The 16375-nt window shown below is 53.5% G+C and overlaps 1 protein-coding gene across 1 annotated transcript in view; it reads left to right on the top strand.

Moving 5' to 3' along the window:
* The window catches only part of NGFR (nerve growth factor receptor), a 35471-nt gene extending 20478 nt beyond the window's left edge, over positions 1–14993 (top strand). The window contains exons 3-6 of the mRNA XM_073325752.1: positions 2200–2559; positions 10891–11125; positions 13787–13947; positions 14311–14993. Coding sequence (XP_073181853.1) covers positions 2200–2559; positions 10891–11125; positions 13787–13947; positions 14311–14612 — 1058 coding nt within the window. The 3' untranslated portion in view covers positions 14613–14993. The remainder of the gene's footprint in view (positions 1–2199; positions 2560–10890; positions 11126–13786; positions 13948–14310) is intronic.
* The last annotated feature ends 1382 nt before the right edge of the window (positions 14994–16375 follow it).

Raw genomic sequence — 16375 nt, 5'->3', positions numbered from 1 at the left:
ATGTATTAGCAGGAGTGTTGTAAGCAGGACTTTTGTGTTCGGTTCTGGGCACCACGTGTCAGGAAAGATGCAGACAAATTGGAGAAAGTCCAGAGCAGAGCAACAAAAATGATTAAAGGTCTAGAAAACAAGACCTATGAGGAAAGATTGAAAAAATTCGGTTTGTTTAGTCTGGAGAAGTGAAGACCTAGAGGGGACATGATAAGTTTTCACGTCCATAAACGGTTGCTATAAGGAAGAGGGAGAAAAATTGTTCTCGTTAACCTCTGAGGATAGGACAAGAAGCAATGGGCTTATATTGCAGCAAGGGTGGTTTAGGTTGGACATTAGGAAAAACTTCCAAACTGTCAGGGTGGTGAAGCACTGGAATAAATTGCCTAGGGAGGTTGTGGAATCTCCATCATTGGAAATTTTTAAGAGCAGGTTAGACAAACACATGTCAGGAATGGTCTAGATAATACTTAGTCCAGCCATGAGTGCAGGGGATGGGACTAGCTGACCTCTCGAGGTCCCTTCCAGTCCTATGACTCTATATTGTGGTGCAGTAGCAGGAGAGAGTGGGCACCTGGGGGGTGCTGGTGATGGGGTTGTTGGGGTGGGCTAGGCAGCTGCGAAGGGGGTGAGTGGACCCTTCTGGGGTAGCAAGCCATGGACTGGCAGCTGGAACACGGGCACTGCCAGACTGAATCAGAGCAGGGACCCCTCTAGCCCAGGGCCCTGTCTCTGACCATGGCCAGAGGGAGGTGCAAGAAACCCCTGCAGCAGGGTGTTATGGGATAACCTGCCCTAGGAAAAATTTCCTCCTGACCCCCTGCCCCTCCCGCCAATAGCCTCCCCCGCTCACACCCTGGCATAGAATCATAGAAGATTAGGGTTGGAAGAGACCTCAGGAGATCATCTAGTCCAACCCTCTGCTCAAAGCAGGACCAACACCAACTAAATCATCCCAGCCAAGGCTTTGTCTCGGGCCTTAAAAACCTCTAAGGATGGAGATTCCACCACCTCCCCAGGGAACCCATTCCAGGGCTTCACCACCCTCCCCGTGGAATAGTGACACCACTTCCCTTCTCCACATGACCCTCAGGGAGGCAGACCTGAATGAGTGTGTGCAGTGAAACACTCTTTCACGCCCTCCCATTAGCAACACGTGCTAATTACACGGCAGTTATGCCAGAGATTAGCTTGTGGCTATCAGTCCGGGGTCTCCCAACGAGGCAGGAGTTCAGAGGGCCTGAGTTAGCGAAGCCTGGGGCTGCCCCTCTGTTTGTGCGGAAAATTGTTCTGCTCTGATTACAGGGTTAACAGCAGCTTCCAGCAATCCATTGTTAGGGTGAAGGGAACCCGGGTCGGTTTAGGCTGCTGTAGTTAGTGCCTTTCCCTCTCCTGAACTTCCCCTTCCTTATGGGGCTGGGTGGGTTTGGGGGTTTGCTATCGGAATCCCGAGCTTTTCCCCACTAGGCTGCTGATTCAAATCCAGCCAGAGGGAATGGCTTGTGAAATGAGCCACTGGTCTCAGTCCAGTGCCCTCTGGACAAGGAGCGCTATCATCCCCTTAGCACCGATGAGCAGGCTGGGGACTGGATGGGCCATGGAGAGTTAGGAGCCTCCACACCTTTGAGGCTCGGGGCCTGAGCTCCTGGGGAAAGGCAGGACAATGCGGGGCCATGATCTGGGGAGAGGGGACGTGGGTCTCCAGGGTTGTCAGTCTGGCACCTTTCACCAATACCAAACACGCTTCCTAATAACAAAACCCCTAATTTCCTGGGTTTTTAAAAGCTTGGTGCTGCAGCTGCAGAGGGCTCTTGAATCTCCTCTTGTTCTAGTCGGGTAACAGCCACGTACAGCTAAAGAAGTTGCCTGCACTAGGACACGACAGAGCCCCAAGTTTTTCTCCTGCCTTTGGCCAGTTTGCATTGCCACCAGTAGCTCTGTTTAGAAGGGGACGCGATATAGTCTATAGGTCGGTGTAGGAGCAACGGTATCATCCGTTGCAGGAGCAGGGGAACGCAGCTGCGGCAAAGATGGAACCAGGAGCTTCCAAAGCTGCTGCAGCTTGAGCTAAAAAGCCACGGCTGCCTAGTCGGGGCAGTAACAGACTCCTATCCTCTGCGGATCAGCACAGGCCTGTAGCACTTGCTCCCCAGGGGGTTACCCACACACTGGATCTCTCACTCGCGCTCTCTCTCTGCTCCATTGCAGGTGTGACCTACTCGGACACCGTCAGCGCCACGGAGGCATGTAAGCCATGCACAGAGTGCGTGGGCCTGCAGAGCATGTCGGCTCCCTGCGTGGAGTCGGACGACGCCGTCTGCAAATGCGCCTACGGCTACTACCAGGACGAGGGGAGTGGGCAGTGCAAGGAATGCGAGATCTGCGAGGTGGGCTACGGCCTGATGTTCCCGTGCGGGGACACTCAGAACACCGTCTGCGAGGAGTGCCCCGACGGGACCTTCTCCGATGAAGCCAACCACATGGACCCCTGCCTGCCCTGCACCATCTGTGAGGAGAACGAGGTCATGATCAAGGAGTGCACCCCGATATCCGATGCCGAGTGCAGAGGTAATATACCCCTGCATCCCTGTTCTGTGGAGCGTGGATCATGGTCGTTCAGATTAACACTTTAGGACCAAATCCAGCCCCATTAAAGGGCAATGGGAGTTTGGCCCTTAACTTCCTTGGGTTCACGATTTGTCCCTTAGTGACTTTCAGGTCAAAGGAATAAGTCACCCAGCACACCTTCCATTCCTACCTCTCAAAGCATTTTATCAAGGGTAGGTCAGGAGCATTAGCCTCACCTTACTGAAGGGGAAACTGAGGCACAAGGAGGGTGAAGTGATACGTTGATGGTCACACAAGGAGCCAGTGTCAAAATTCGAGGACCCAGGAGTCCTGGCTCCCAGTCCCCTGCTTTGATTATGACACCGCTCAAACAGCTGAGCAAAGAACCCAGGAGTCCTTACTCCCAGTCCCAGCCCCTAGACAATGTGGCCTCCAAGCAAATTGGGACCACCTCTGCTCCCCACCTTTCCGGGATGTAATGGTAAAGCAGGATGTGCAGGGTTTGATTGTTCCATATGGTTCCATCTGTCCCTCCAGACAGATCTGGCTTCCCCAGCAAGGTCGCCGTGCCAATATAGAAACAGATCCCAGACGAGCAATGGAACCAGCCACGATGTTCTCTGACTCTGCCCCCACTGCACGGCCTTGGCGGCTGTCCCTCCAAGTCAGAGAGAGCTCCGCCTCCCGCATGCTCCACCACCGAGCCCACCCCAGCTGCTTCCCGCATCAGAGGCAGGGGAATGGGCGTACGGAAGCTTTTTCATATGGAAATTCTTTGGCAGCCAATCTTTGTTCACCTGAGAGGCCCAGGGATTAGATCAGGGGAGTGTAAGCCTGGCCAACTCCCGTAGCGTCTTTGTGCCTCGGTTTCCCCTTGTGGATAAAGGGGATAATGGTGCTGCATCCAGCTGGTTATGGTGCTTTGGGATCCTCCAGTGAAAGGTACTCTAAATGCAAAGCACTATCTGTCTCCGCTGTATCCCCGGGGCTGATACTGATCATCCATCAGCTTAATTCATTGCTGAACATGATGATTAAAGCTGCTACACACAGTAGAGAAAGCAACGTGGATCCTAGGCGGGGGCCACTGGAACGCCTGGGGTCAGAGTGCTGGTTCTAGACAGTGGTGTCGTACACATCAGGATAATAAAGCAGCAGCCCCCAAGGCTAGCAGGAAAATCAAGGATGCAATACTGTCTTGGTTGCAGCCCTGGGCATTTCAGGGTTTGACACTTAGTGGGCAGATTCCAGAAAAGCCAGCACATGTTCTAACCATGTGGCTTTGCGTCTGCTGCTTCAAGCTCCCAGGTGGCTTGCAAACATCCGCCCTGCACTGGTGGTTGGTCTGGTGTGTTTCCAAGGGGTCTATGACTTCCCGGCAATGGCAGCCTCTTGGCTCCAAGGTGAAGCCCGGCTCATGTGGGGAGGGATATGCCCAGAGGTCTCTGCTGGCCGTGTTTAAAAATAATCGGCCTGCCTGGTAGGTACAGGAACCTGGAGCAAAGGGCCGACGTTTAATAGCTTCAGACGCTTTGTTTGTGGCAGTTGGAGCCTGGCAGTCCTGGCCTTCTGTAAAATGGAATTTGGCAGCCAGCGGGTCCCTAATGGGAATTAATTGAGGCGTTTCGTCGCTGACAGGCATAGGGACTGCACTTCCCCAGGAGCGCTAGTGTGCTTCATTTTGGGGGTGTGGAGTGGACCCAGACCTTCTCTGAGTTTCCTATGGCACAGGGGATCTTGGGGCCTGGGCCCAGTGTACGATAACCCTGCCTGTTTTCAGAGCAATATGTGCCCTATGGGCTGCCCAGAGGCTGAAATCTCACCCCCGTGCAGAGAGCCGGCACCAGACCTAGGTATCATGCAGGACTTCAGTGCGGCTTCAGCCTCATGCACAGGGGTTGGAATTTCACCCAGTGCAGGGACTGTAATTGTCCCTTGCCTGTGCATGCGGATGTAGGGGTGGGGGAAGTCCCCTGATTCCTGCTCTCCCTACCCCCCTGCCTTGCACAAGGCCCAGGGACAACCTCTCCCTAAAATCCTACAACAGCCCCGTCTAGTGCAGGGCCTGCTGGCTCCAATGAGGCTCTGTGCCTGGCAGAACCAGGCCTGTTGGCACGTGGGATCAGTGACTGAGTTTCACGAGGGCTCTCTGCTTCCTGAGGCTCCGCTGTGCCACCCCACAGGAGGGGTGGCGGGGCCAGGCTGCATTTTGCTGGGGAATTGTGTTTAAGAAGAGGGAAATAAGGAAATCGGGAGTGGGGGACAATGGTTCAATTTTCCCCTGGGATCAAATCTCAGGATGAGGAAACAGGCCAGGGTGGGTGAGACAGAGCAAATCCACACAGCCCTGCAGGGAATGGCAAGCTCTGGCCTGCTGGCTACAGTCCTTCTGCTCCGTCGCTGCTTCTTCTAATGCCCGTGTTGAGTTCAGGACCTGGAGTGTCATGTCAGTGGGATCCGGGATAGGGACTGAGCTCTAGGGTAAGGAACAAGCCCTCGGGGCCAGCTGGGGATCAGCTGTAATGTCAGCTTGGGACTTTGCCTCAGCCCCCTCAAAGGTTTTAAGCTCCTCACTTCCACCGAGGCACTCTGGGCAGAGAAGGGGTAGGCTCGGGCCTGGGAAGTTTATGGTCCAGTGTAACCCACCGGTGGGTGTGAGCTACCAGTCCCAGGTCCCAGAAGAGGTGAGTCTTGTATAGCCCTAGCTAAGGCGTTTGGGCTTACACTACAGCAGCTTATGGGGTTTGTTTTTTTAGCTCTGGAGGTTCCTGGTTCAATCCCCCAGGGTGCCAGCCACTCCAAATTACATGCAGATTAGCACTGTAATAGTTTACACAAAATGTCACCTGTGTAGGGAAGGGACTCCTTTGTTAGAGGATCAGATTCTGTCATCTGGCAGTAACCCCCTGTTCCCCAAAGCTGAGTCCTCTGCCGCCCCAGCCACGCTGATGACACTTCACAGCGAGGCCCTGGTCCCCAGGGGATTTCCCAAAAGGGGCAGCCCTTTATTTAGAAAGCTCATTAGCAGGATGAATGGCATGATGGGCTGGTGGCAGGGGTGGGGGAGGGCACCAGTTTCCTCCTTTGGTTGGAGACGTAGTTATTTGCCCTGCCTGGAGCACAGAAGTAGAGAAGAGACCATTGTGCCATGGGCGTCTCTGATTCACCGCTGCAAGGCAGGGGGAGTTCTGGGCAGTCCTTTCTGGCTGATCCCTTTACAGGGTTGAATAAATGGAGCCAGAAGTCAAGGCACAAAGGGTGGGCTTTGTTAGCCGGATTTTATGCTTGGGGGCATGAGGGGCGGGATCAGAGCCCAGCAGAAAATAGCCAGGAAGGCCTCCCCAAGGCTTGCTCTGAAAAGGCGGCATGGGTTGGCACAGGAGCCGTCTGTTCCAGCCCAGCTGAGGGCGGTGTGCGGAGTAGGGGGGGCTGCCAGTTGCTACAAGCCGTTCTTCTGAGCCAGGAGCAATCGCCAGCCTGAGAAACTACCTCTGGATCTGGGTTTGCTCTTGGGCCAGGCCCCGCGTGGCACTCTAGTTAGCCTGTTCCTATGGCAGGGGTCGGTGCCTCGGTGCCTCTTGCGCCGTGGTTCTGGAGGGGATGGCAGAGGGGCCTGTGTGCGCATTCAGATGGGCAGGGTTTTTTTCCAAAGGGTCTGGACAGGCATCACTCCTGGAGCAAGGGTTCATCTGCAGTGTGTTTCTGACACGGCTATCAGAGGGCAGTGTGGCACGGGCGCGCTCTGAGCTGGGCATGGCAGAGCAGGAACTCAGGCAGTTTCCAGAAGGGGACTGCTGAGGTCTGTCCTGATTTAGAGCGGACGAGCAGCCTAGAGTGAAAGATACCAAAGGTCTAGAGCTACGGACGGCATCATGGAACATTCCAGATGTCGGCCTTAGAACCCCAGGCCACGGCATGGACCATTCCAACTGCTGGTGCTAGAACCCCAGGCCGCCGCGTGGACCATTCCAGCTGCTGGTGCTAGAACCCCAGGCCACGGCATGGACCATTCCAACTGCTGGTGCTAGAACCCCAGGCCGCCGCGTGGACCATTCCAGCTGCTGGTGCTAGAACCCCAGGCCGCGGCATGGACGATTCCAACTGCTGGTGCTAGAACCCCAGGCCGCAGCGTGGAACATTCCAACTGCTGGTGCTAGAACCCCAGGCTGCGGCGTGGACCATTCCAACTGCTGGTGCTAGAACCCCAGGCCGCGGCGTGGACGATTCCAACTGCTGGTGCTAGAACCCCAGGCTGCGGCGTGGACCATTCCAACGGCTGGTGCTAGAACCCCAGGCCGCCGCGTGGACCATTCCAGCTGCTGGCGCTCGAGCCCGCAGCCTGCAGCCTGGACCATTCCAAATGTCAGTGCTTGAGCCAGAAGGTGGATCACTCCCTACTCGCGTAGTGGGCAGCGTGAAAAGCCAGGTCATCAGGCAATGGAGAAAGCAGCAGATTTGGGAGGGTAGGTGGCACCAGGGAGAGTTAAAACTGAAGCCGAAGCGTCAGCTCAGCGGTCACGCTCTCCTGGCAATGGGATGCTGTAAGCGTCGGAGACGGTTTCTTGCTAGGACTATAAAATCACAGGCCCCCAGGCCTTGCCTTCGCCTGTCCTGCTCTCCCCCCCGCCACCTTTCATAACCTCCCTGTGACTTTTCCTGCCTTTTCCCCAGCAACAAACGGGTAGGACCCTCCCTGCTTCACAGGCACAAGATGAGACACATTTTCTTCACCAGGCATGCCTAGGTGCGGTTCTTGGCTGAAGACGGGGAACCAGCCAATAGGCAAACATTTTCCTCCCCTCCGGAGCTGAAAGGACAGGGTGTGTCCCAGAGCAACGGGGCATGCATGGAGGCTAGGAGCATCTGGGCACAGAGGGGAAGAGAACAAACTGGGAACGCCGCTGCTCACTGACTCTTAGTGACTCGTGCCATTGAGCTGGAGGGAGGGGATCCAGGTGAAACAGGAACACCTCGATGTTAGCAAGGGACGACCCTAGCTCCATGCCTGACTCCATGCATGTTGCTGAGACTGCCGGATGGCTGTCCTGTGTTTGCCGTGCAATAGCTGTGTCTACAGGTTGCATAGCACAATATTCCCGTGTATTAAAATCAGTGTGACTGTGAGCCCTAATTGAGGTTGGGGCCCCATTATGCTAGGCCCTGTACAGACCCAGAGTAAGAGACTCCTTGCCCCGATGAGCTAAGGGTCTGATCTGCAAAGGTATTTAGGCACCTAACTCCCATGGATTTCAGTGGGGAGTTAAGCACATAACAGCTTTGAGGCCTACAGCCTAAATAGACAAGGAAGACAGAAGAAATGGTATTATCCCCATCATACAGATGGGGAGCTGAGGCACAGAGAGAGGGGCTCAAGTTCACAAAGGACAGTCTGAGACGGGGTAGGAACTGAACCCCTCTCTCGAGTCTTGGACCACTATCCATAAGCCCATCCTTCCTGTGCAGGATAAGGAGACGTACATGCACAGTGCAGCACCCCGGCAACGTGGGGCTTCCATTGCCTGGGTGGAGCTGATCCACCGAACAGCCCCACGGGTCAGTTACTGCTGCTGCCACCCAGCCGGGCTCCAGGCGGAAAGTAGGGCTGAGAGGAGGAACAGCAGAAAGAACATCTCTCACCTCAGGCTCCGATCTCGTGAGATTTCATCAGCAAAGCAGGGTCGGGCCAGGCCAGCACTGCGGTGAGAAATCGCGCAGGGAAAAGCCTGGCCGTTCGCGATAATCACACGTGCTGTGGGTACATCTGCCAGGAGTAGGAGATGGGATGTTACCCCGTGTTCCGGCAAACCTCCAGTGGCAGGCACAGAAGTTTAATCTCCTGCCCTTGCAGGATTGCTCCCGACAGCATCTTCTAGTGAGTCATCCTGCCTAGATGTCTATATCTCCGGGGATGGAGCATCCATTGGAAGACTCTCACCCAGTCACATAGATTCCACTGTTGAGGGTGTTTCTCTTGATATTTATCCTGCATCATATTACTTTTTTTTTTAAACCATCCCCTTATTTCTAGTTACAACTTCTTGGACCATTCTCTTTGATATTGAAATAGTTGTGGCTTTAGGTGGCCTGTCCCACCTTAGTTATTACTTATTCAAGAGACATGTGTTTGGATGAGTATAATCTGATACCCTAAATTCCTTCTCTGGGTTCCCCTGGCAATGGATATTCTTGGTTCCTCTCGTCCATAAATTGTAGGCTAGTATTGTTGTATGTAGCCAGCTCTGAGGAAGGGACTGAAGGTCCGGAACAAAATCCATTTTTGCCATAGACGATTTGTAAAAAGAATTCATTCTGAGAGGTAATGTGAGGAAAATTGGCAGATCTGATTTCTATTCCCAGCTCTGCCACTTACCTGCTGGGTGACCTTTGGCAAGTCACTTCCTCTTTCTCCTTTGGCATGTCTCTTTAGATGTAAGCTCCTTGGGGCAGGGACTGTCTCTTGTTAAGTGTCTGTGCACTGCCCTGCAGTGGGGGGCTCTCGCCTCAAGGCAACTGAAATACAAATAATAAGAAGAACATAAGAGCATAAGAACAGCCACACTGGTTCAGAGCAAAGGTTCATCTAACCCAGAATCCTGTCTTCTGACAGTGGCCAGTGCCAGGTGCCCCAGAGGGAATGAACCGACCAGGGAACCATCCAGTGATCCATCCCCTGTCGCCCATTCCCAGCTTATGGCAAACAGAGGCTAAGGACACCATCCCTGCCCATCCTGGCTAATAGCCATTGATGGACCGATCCTCCAGGAACTTTATCTAGTTCTTTTTTGAACCCTGTTATAGTCTTGGCCTTCACAACATCATCTGGCAGGGAGTTCCACAGGTTGCCTCTGCGATGTGTGAAGAAACACTTCCTTGTGTTTGTTTTACATCGTCTGCCTATTCATTTCACTGGATGACCCCCCTAGTTCTGAGCCTGAACCAAGGTTAATTTTAGGTATGTTTGAGGTTGGAGCTGAATGCTTTTCAGGCCACTAAAAAGCGGCCTCATCTCAGTGATGAGCGAACAGCTTCCTGTGCACATGCTATACGGCGATGGCCATTGGACGAACCGTGCTCCATAGACTGTCCCACGCTCTTGCTAAGAATCTGCACTGCTCCGCGCGTTCTGTTAGACCTTCCGACTGCTTGCTTCTTCACTGCATTCAGCCTTCCTCAGTGGTGACCCTTCCCTAGGAGGGAGGCGATCAGGTTACTGCAAACCGTGCTCAAATGAGCATCACAGCTGCCTGCCCTGCTTTTGATCTCTTCCCTGACGTGCTTCCCCCCTTGCCTAGCTTCATCTACACGGTCTGCAGTCCCCAAAGCTCTGATTGCTGCTGTCTGGTCCTAGTACATCCAAGTGGGATGCATCTGCTTTGCTGATGAGTGTTGGTATTTGACAGCAGCGCTGCGTTTCTGAAACCCTTTGCCCTTTTCGATTTGGTTGGTGCTCCAAATTTCATGCCCTTTAGAGAACGACAGGTCAAAGCCCCACAGTCCTTGACCATCAGGAAAAAAGCCTCCAATAAACAAAAACTGGTAAAGAGCAAAGGGCAAAGATGGCTCTGAGCTGGCTCCAGGCAGGGTCAGCCGTCCCAGGGTGGAGAAAGGGTATGGAAAAGATTCAGCTCTCTCTGGAATTTCATGCCAGCATACAAAGGCTGCTACCTGCAGGGATATGTGACACTGGCCTGCTGGAGCTAATGAGACGGACTAATGAGAAGGAGGAATGGGAGACACAATTCACACCGAGGGTGTGCCATGTTTAGGGTTAGCAGACAGTGGTTAGAAATGGGTTCTGGCTGCAGAATTCGGGGTGGGGGGGTTAGGCTGTGGGCTTCCCATGTGAGCCCACCTCTGCCAGGAAGTCCCGACAGTCTTTGGGCAGGTTTAGTTACCCCTGAGATAAAGGAAAGGAGGACTTAGAGACTAACCAATTTATTTGAGCATTGGCTACTCTCATTTTGAGCCCCACTAGAGAGAGTCAACAGTGGGGACTGTGCAGTAGCTGTTTTCATAGCGCTCACCCGTCCATGTGGCATGGTGTGGAGAGATGGCTAACCCTGTTAAGGGTGCCAGAGGGGTGTGTCTGTGTGAGGAGGGGCGGGGCCTCGTCTTGGCTCCTCCCCTGGGAGCCAGCACGGCTTCAGTGGGCGTGTGCTGGCTACAGCCTCCCAAAGGGTGGCAAGTCTCACTGCCCGGCACCTCTGGAGGCGTTATGCCTCGCCTCCCCCTTCCCTAGGGTGCCTAGACTAGTCGCAGCCATTACTGAGCGCTCGAGAGGCAAAAGGGAGGCGGGGTGAATTGCTAACTCGTTTTTATTCCCCTTGGCAGATCTTCACCCGCGCTGGACCCCAACCCTGCTGGGCTCTGGCAGCCCCGTGCCGTTCACCAAAGACCCGTACGATACCAAAGGCATTGCCAGCACTCTAGCAGATACAGTCACCACCGTCCTGGGTAGCTCCCAGCCAGTCGTGAGCCGCGGCCCTGCCGATAACCTCATCCCTGTCTACTGCTCCGTCCTGGCAGCCGTGGTGGCGGGGCTAGTGGCCTACATTGCTTTCAAAAGGTAGGCAGGGGCCAATGTCCTGATGGATTCTAGGAACGGAGGGAGGGCTCCAGGAGTGGGGGAGGCTGCCGGCCTCAGACTGAGGCCCAGGGCCATTACTGCCGCATCGGGCAGCTTTCTCTAGCAGCATCTGGCCGTCTTGGGACCTTTGGTGATAATGGAGTTATCAGATTTGGCTTCGATTTACACTTCGCACCGGTATAAATGACAGCACCGGAGGGGCACATTTGGGAGTTGGGCACTCGTCTCCTATGGAAGGCCAAGGGGAGTTGGGCACTCACATGCCCTGCAGTGCAGAGCAATGGAGAATTGGGCCCTATATGGTCTCTCTCACCTACCTTGTTCTTTCTTTAGCTCGCTCATTTCCCTTTGGGGGGTGCTTGTAACTCCGACACATTCTGCAACTGCATCACTTTCAGTGTCTTGCACCCTCTCACCCGCTTTGTGCTGGGAGTTGCACCTGGTGCCTATGCAGGTTGCAGCTGGTTCAGTGTTTGAACAGAGGCTACGATTTCTCCACATACCAACGTGCTGGAAATAATCCCTAATCACTGTTATTCCCAGGGAGGAGGCTGAATTCTCTGCTAAGAAAACTCCAATTGACTAATCAGTGATGCCAGCAGAGGTGCACCCCCCCCAAAGACATTCCCATGTGCACACCCACAAGCGTGTTCACACATGCACCCCACACGGTTCATATGTGCATATTCTCACCCAACTACCTGTGTGTACCGAGTCACTGCATTCACATTCCGTTGCATGTCTGCACACAATCCCATGTGCCTTTGCATATCGCTCGGTGCAGTGATTCACACATACACACAGGCCCACATGCTGTTTCACAGGCATTTCCACGTGCACACCAAAGCATATAAACACATGCATTTACGTGCGTGGACCCCCGGTTTGACGTGCATTTATATGAGCCCACACAATCACAGATGTATTATTGATCAGAATGCAGCCATTTGATTAGCTCTACACTCGTGGTCCATCATTAAAAACATTAAAGAGCTCAAATCATAGACCTGTAAGACTGGAAGGGACCTCAAGAGGTCTTCTAGTCCAGTCCCCTGCAGTCAAGGCAGGACAACCTTATGACCAGCCTCAGCCAAGTTTATTGTCTAAAGACAAAGTCGTACGATACAGAAAGGATGTTTATGTACCGCTCCCTCTGGGAAGCTGCTTCTCGCAGCAAGTGCTTACAAACAGTGGGTTTGCTTCTAAGATTGTGCCCCCCCAAACTAGCTATTTTTATAGTAGACCCATTTACAAGTTAAAAGCATTCAATATGACACCCAAGACTAAAATTCACCCATCAGCATTTTTACCTGTTTGTCCTGGTACCAGGGTGTGCCCCTTAGCTCCTTTTGAACAAAGCACTCCATTCCACGCCATGAAAACAGTCTCTACTTTGTACCAGAGCAGAGCACTCATGTCTCTTGATTTTGACAGGATTTATGCTATATCTAGCTTTGCAAGGTATTGTGGGAGATATCGCGCGTGGGCAAGCCTGACCCTAATACAACTCAGTGCTAACATTCATATATAATGTAATGTATATGATATTAATATGATGGATACTACATAATACGGTATGCAATACATATCACCTATACATTGGCTAACAGTATGCACACGGTCCCATACGTGCACAGACTCCAGTGCATAAATGCACGCAGACTGGTTTTCATGTTCGTTAAAAAAATATTTGTATGTCTAAAGGAAAGTTTATGTTTACAGGAAACGCAGGTCTCCGGTGGTGCAAATTGGCACTGAATTCAGTGGAGCGGTGCCAATTTACACTGTTGGAGAGTTTGGCCTATCGACATCAGGAGCAATGCAGTAATTCTCCCCTGAAGGACGAATGCTGGCTTTTTAGTCAGCCTGGCTAAACCTAGGCCGCCAAGCAAACTAAACCAGTCCTGTCCTAATCACAGTGGACTCATGCAGCCTGACTCAGTGGCCACACTCACCTCTGTAACACTACTGATTTCAGTGGAAGAGCTAGCCCTATGCTTAAAAGTTGGGTCGGCCTAGCTACATCCCTCAGGGCTGTGAAACATTTTGTGCCCTGTGCGACGTAGCGTAGACTGTAGATGTGGATAGGTTGGCAGAAGAATCCTTCCGTTGACCTAAGTACCACCTCTCGGAGAGGTGTATTAACTACATCGTGGGACAAACCCACGCAGGAAGTGTCTACGCTATCGCGTAGGAAGTGTCTACACTACGGCTGCAGCCCGGTCACCGTGCCGTTGGGAGTGTAGCCATACCCTTGATCCTCATTTATCCCTAGCTGAGACTTAGATGGCAAGCCCTTTGAGGCAAGGACAGTCTCTTTGTTCTGGGATTGTACAGCACCCTGTAGGGGGGTCTTGATCCGTTACTAGGGCTCCTAGGTGTGACTGCAATACAACCTAGTAATCACTATCAGGATGCTGGAGCCTGGATCTCTAAGGACGGCGGGTCTGGCTCTCTGCTGCTTTGCCCTCGTATCAACATTTATAGCAGCAGTGCCAAGGCAGACAGGGCACAGAGGGGCAGGGCAGGGAGAATGAGGCTCTGCGACTCTGGCTGACTCACAGTGAGATCCAGGTAAGAGGCTGGCGGATGTGGCTGGATTTTGGCTGTTTCATTCCCCTCCGCTGGCCCCTTCTGCAGGTGGAGCAGTTGCAAAGAGAACAAACAAGGCGCCAACAACCGCCCTGTGAACCAGCCCCCCTCTCCGGAAGGAGAGAAGCTTCACAGCGACAGCGGGATCTCCGTGGACAGCCAGAGCCTCCACGACCAACAGCCACCGACACAGACCGCCCAGGTGCAGGGTAAGGTTTATCCACCAAGCCGGGCGAGGGTGGGACCGGGGCTGGGGTGCACTGGTGGAGCTGGGAGGGTCAGACATGGCATTGTGGGGAAGGGGAGCTGCGGGTCAGGATTGGGGTAGGAGTGGCTGGACAGGTTGGGACAGAGGGGAGCCCAGGACTGGAACAGTGGGGTGATGCTGCAAGCCCAGACTGGGGAAATAATACACAGGAGGATACAGGCCATAGGCATCCCCCGGTTTGTCTTGGGAAGCTGCCAGCCCCCCCAATCCTGGGACTCTCCTGGGCTTTCTGACCCCTTCTGGTTCAGCTTCATCTCCCAAAGGCTGCAGTCACCCTGCTCTGTTCCTTCTCTTCCCTGCACAGCTCTGAAAGGAGACGGGAACCTCTACACCAGCCTGCCTCCTAACAAGCAAGAGGAGGTGGAGAAGCTGCTCAACAGCTCCCCCGAGGACACCTGGCGTCATCTGGCGGGGGAGCTGGGCTACAAGGAGGATCACATAGACTCCTTCACGCAGGAGGAGTGCCCTGTCCGGGCCCTGCTCTCCGACTGGTCCAGCAAGGACAGCGCCACCATGGACGCCCTGTATTCCGCCCTGCGCCGAATCCAGCGGGGAGACATTGTGGAGAGCTTGTACAGCGAGTCGACTGCCACGTCGCCGGTGTGAAGGGCGGGGTGGGAGAGGCGCTCCCCAGCCAGCCCCTCTGCGACCCCACAGAGATACCAGCCGGCAAGAAGATGTGAAGGAAATGGGGTTCCAGCCTGGGCCCCCTGCTATTTACGAACAATCCTGTATGCACTGACCTCTTATTTTCAGTATTGTCCCCTTTTTTCTATCCCCCTTTCTCCGGCAGACAGGCTGATGCGAAAGCAGAAGGGATATAGCCAAGGCAAACGGGAGCTGTGGCCTCCTTCAGTCTGGCTGGGACCTAGGAGTGCTTGACGGCTTCGGCACATCCTGTGTGAGCAGAACAATCTCTTGTGCCCCCCCCCCAACCCCAACAACACTTCTTCAGTAGCTGCAACAATGACCGCGTTTGCTCTCTCAGGTCTCTCCTCTTTCTTTCTCTGTCTGCTTCGTTCCCCCTCTTCCACTCCCCCTCTGAGGATCTTCCTCTACCCCACCCCCCACAATATCCACCCCTTCCTATTTGCCCCAGATCACCAGTTACTCCCCCTTTGAATTGCATCTGCCAAGCCAGGAAGGATGGACCCAGCTGAATTTAGAGAGAAGAGGGTGTATTTCAAGGCTAATGGTTGAGTGAAGATGTTATTAACAGGGAATTGGGAGGGAGGGTGGGGAGCAGAGGGATATCATTAGAAGGAGCTACCCAAGGATGCATCATGGGGGAAAAAAGGGCTTCCTCCATAGAAACACACATTTGTGCCTCTGCACTGTCTTTGGGAGCGGTGAGGGGTGGGAGGACTTTGTTTCCAGCAGGCAAAATCTACACTGTGAATCATGAAACATACAGCGTGCATGTTGGAGACAGAGATCCACATGCCTCCACAACACGCACATGCCTCAGGCTCGGAAGAGTTTGCCTTGGTCATTAGCAGCCAGGCTGCCTGACACGTTAAGAAACAATCTAGTCACCTGTGGAATAATGTCGTTTGCCCGCCTTGGATGCTCAGCGGTCAATAGCCAGCACCTTCCCAGGCACTGATCTCTCCAAGGCAGACATCACCCTTGTTAGAGCCACCAAATTCTAGTGGAGAATAGCAAACGGCTAATGGTGCCTGGAAAAGCAGGAAACAATTGCCATCCATCACGCTGCAAGCCCGGTGCTGCCATGGAGATCTGGGCCAGCTGCAAGGCCCCTGACTCAAGCTGTCATCCCAGACCCATCATGTATTGTACTGGTGAGACACTAGGAGAAAGGCTCTGTGCCCTTCCTCGGACCAGTGATCCACCCACTGTGGGCTATAACGTAATCACGCTGCTGCATTAGCGGCCGATGAGCAAGGGGAAAGTGGGTCTGGGCGATGTTAGTGATGGAGTTGATTCTATTCTATATGGGCTCATAGACCGTGATCATTACCGCAGTATCTGAGCTGGTACGGATAAGGCTCGAAAGGGTCGGAGGGTGATTTGGAAGAGCGCCCAGAAGCTCAGCTGTCTTCACTGTATTATCTGAACCTCTCGGTCTCTGCAAAGCTGGAGACATCCCAAGAACAGGCTCCTTTGGGTATTTTGAGGCTTCCAGGGAAGACCCGGATGGTAGAGAGGCAGCTGCAGCAACCTGTCTAAAGGAACAGGGCGTGGGGGAGTGTGTTCAATGGAGTTTTTCCCAGGCTCGGAAATGGGTTTGGGGGAAAGATGGTGTTGGAGGCGGGGGAAAGATGGGTGAAAATGGGTTTGGGGGAAAGATGGTGTTGGGGGCACATCAAAAAATCTGGCAAAAGAAATTCAGTTCAGGTCGAAATATT

The sequence above is a fragment of the Lepidochelys kempii genome, chromosome 27 (assembly GCF_965140285.1).
Source record: "Lepidochelys kempii isolate rLepKem1 chromosome 27, rLepKem1.hap1, whole genome shotgun sequence".
Taxonomy (NCBI): domain Eukaryota; kingdom Metazoa; phylum Chordata; order Testudines; family Cheloniidae; genus Lepidochelys; species Lepidochelys kempii.
The sequence above is the reverse complement of the archived record's forward strand: the minus strand, read 5'-3'. Positions and strand labels throughout refer to the sequence as shown.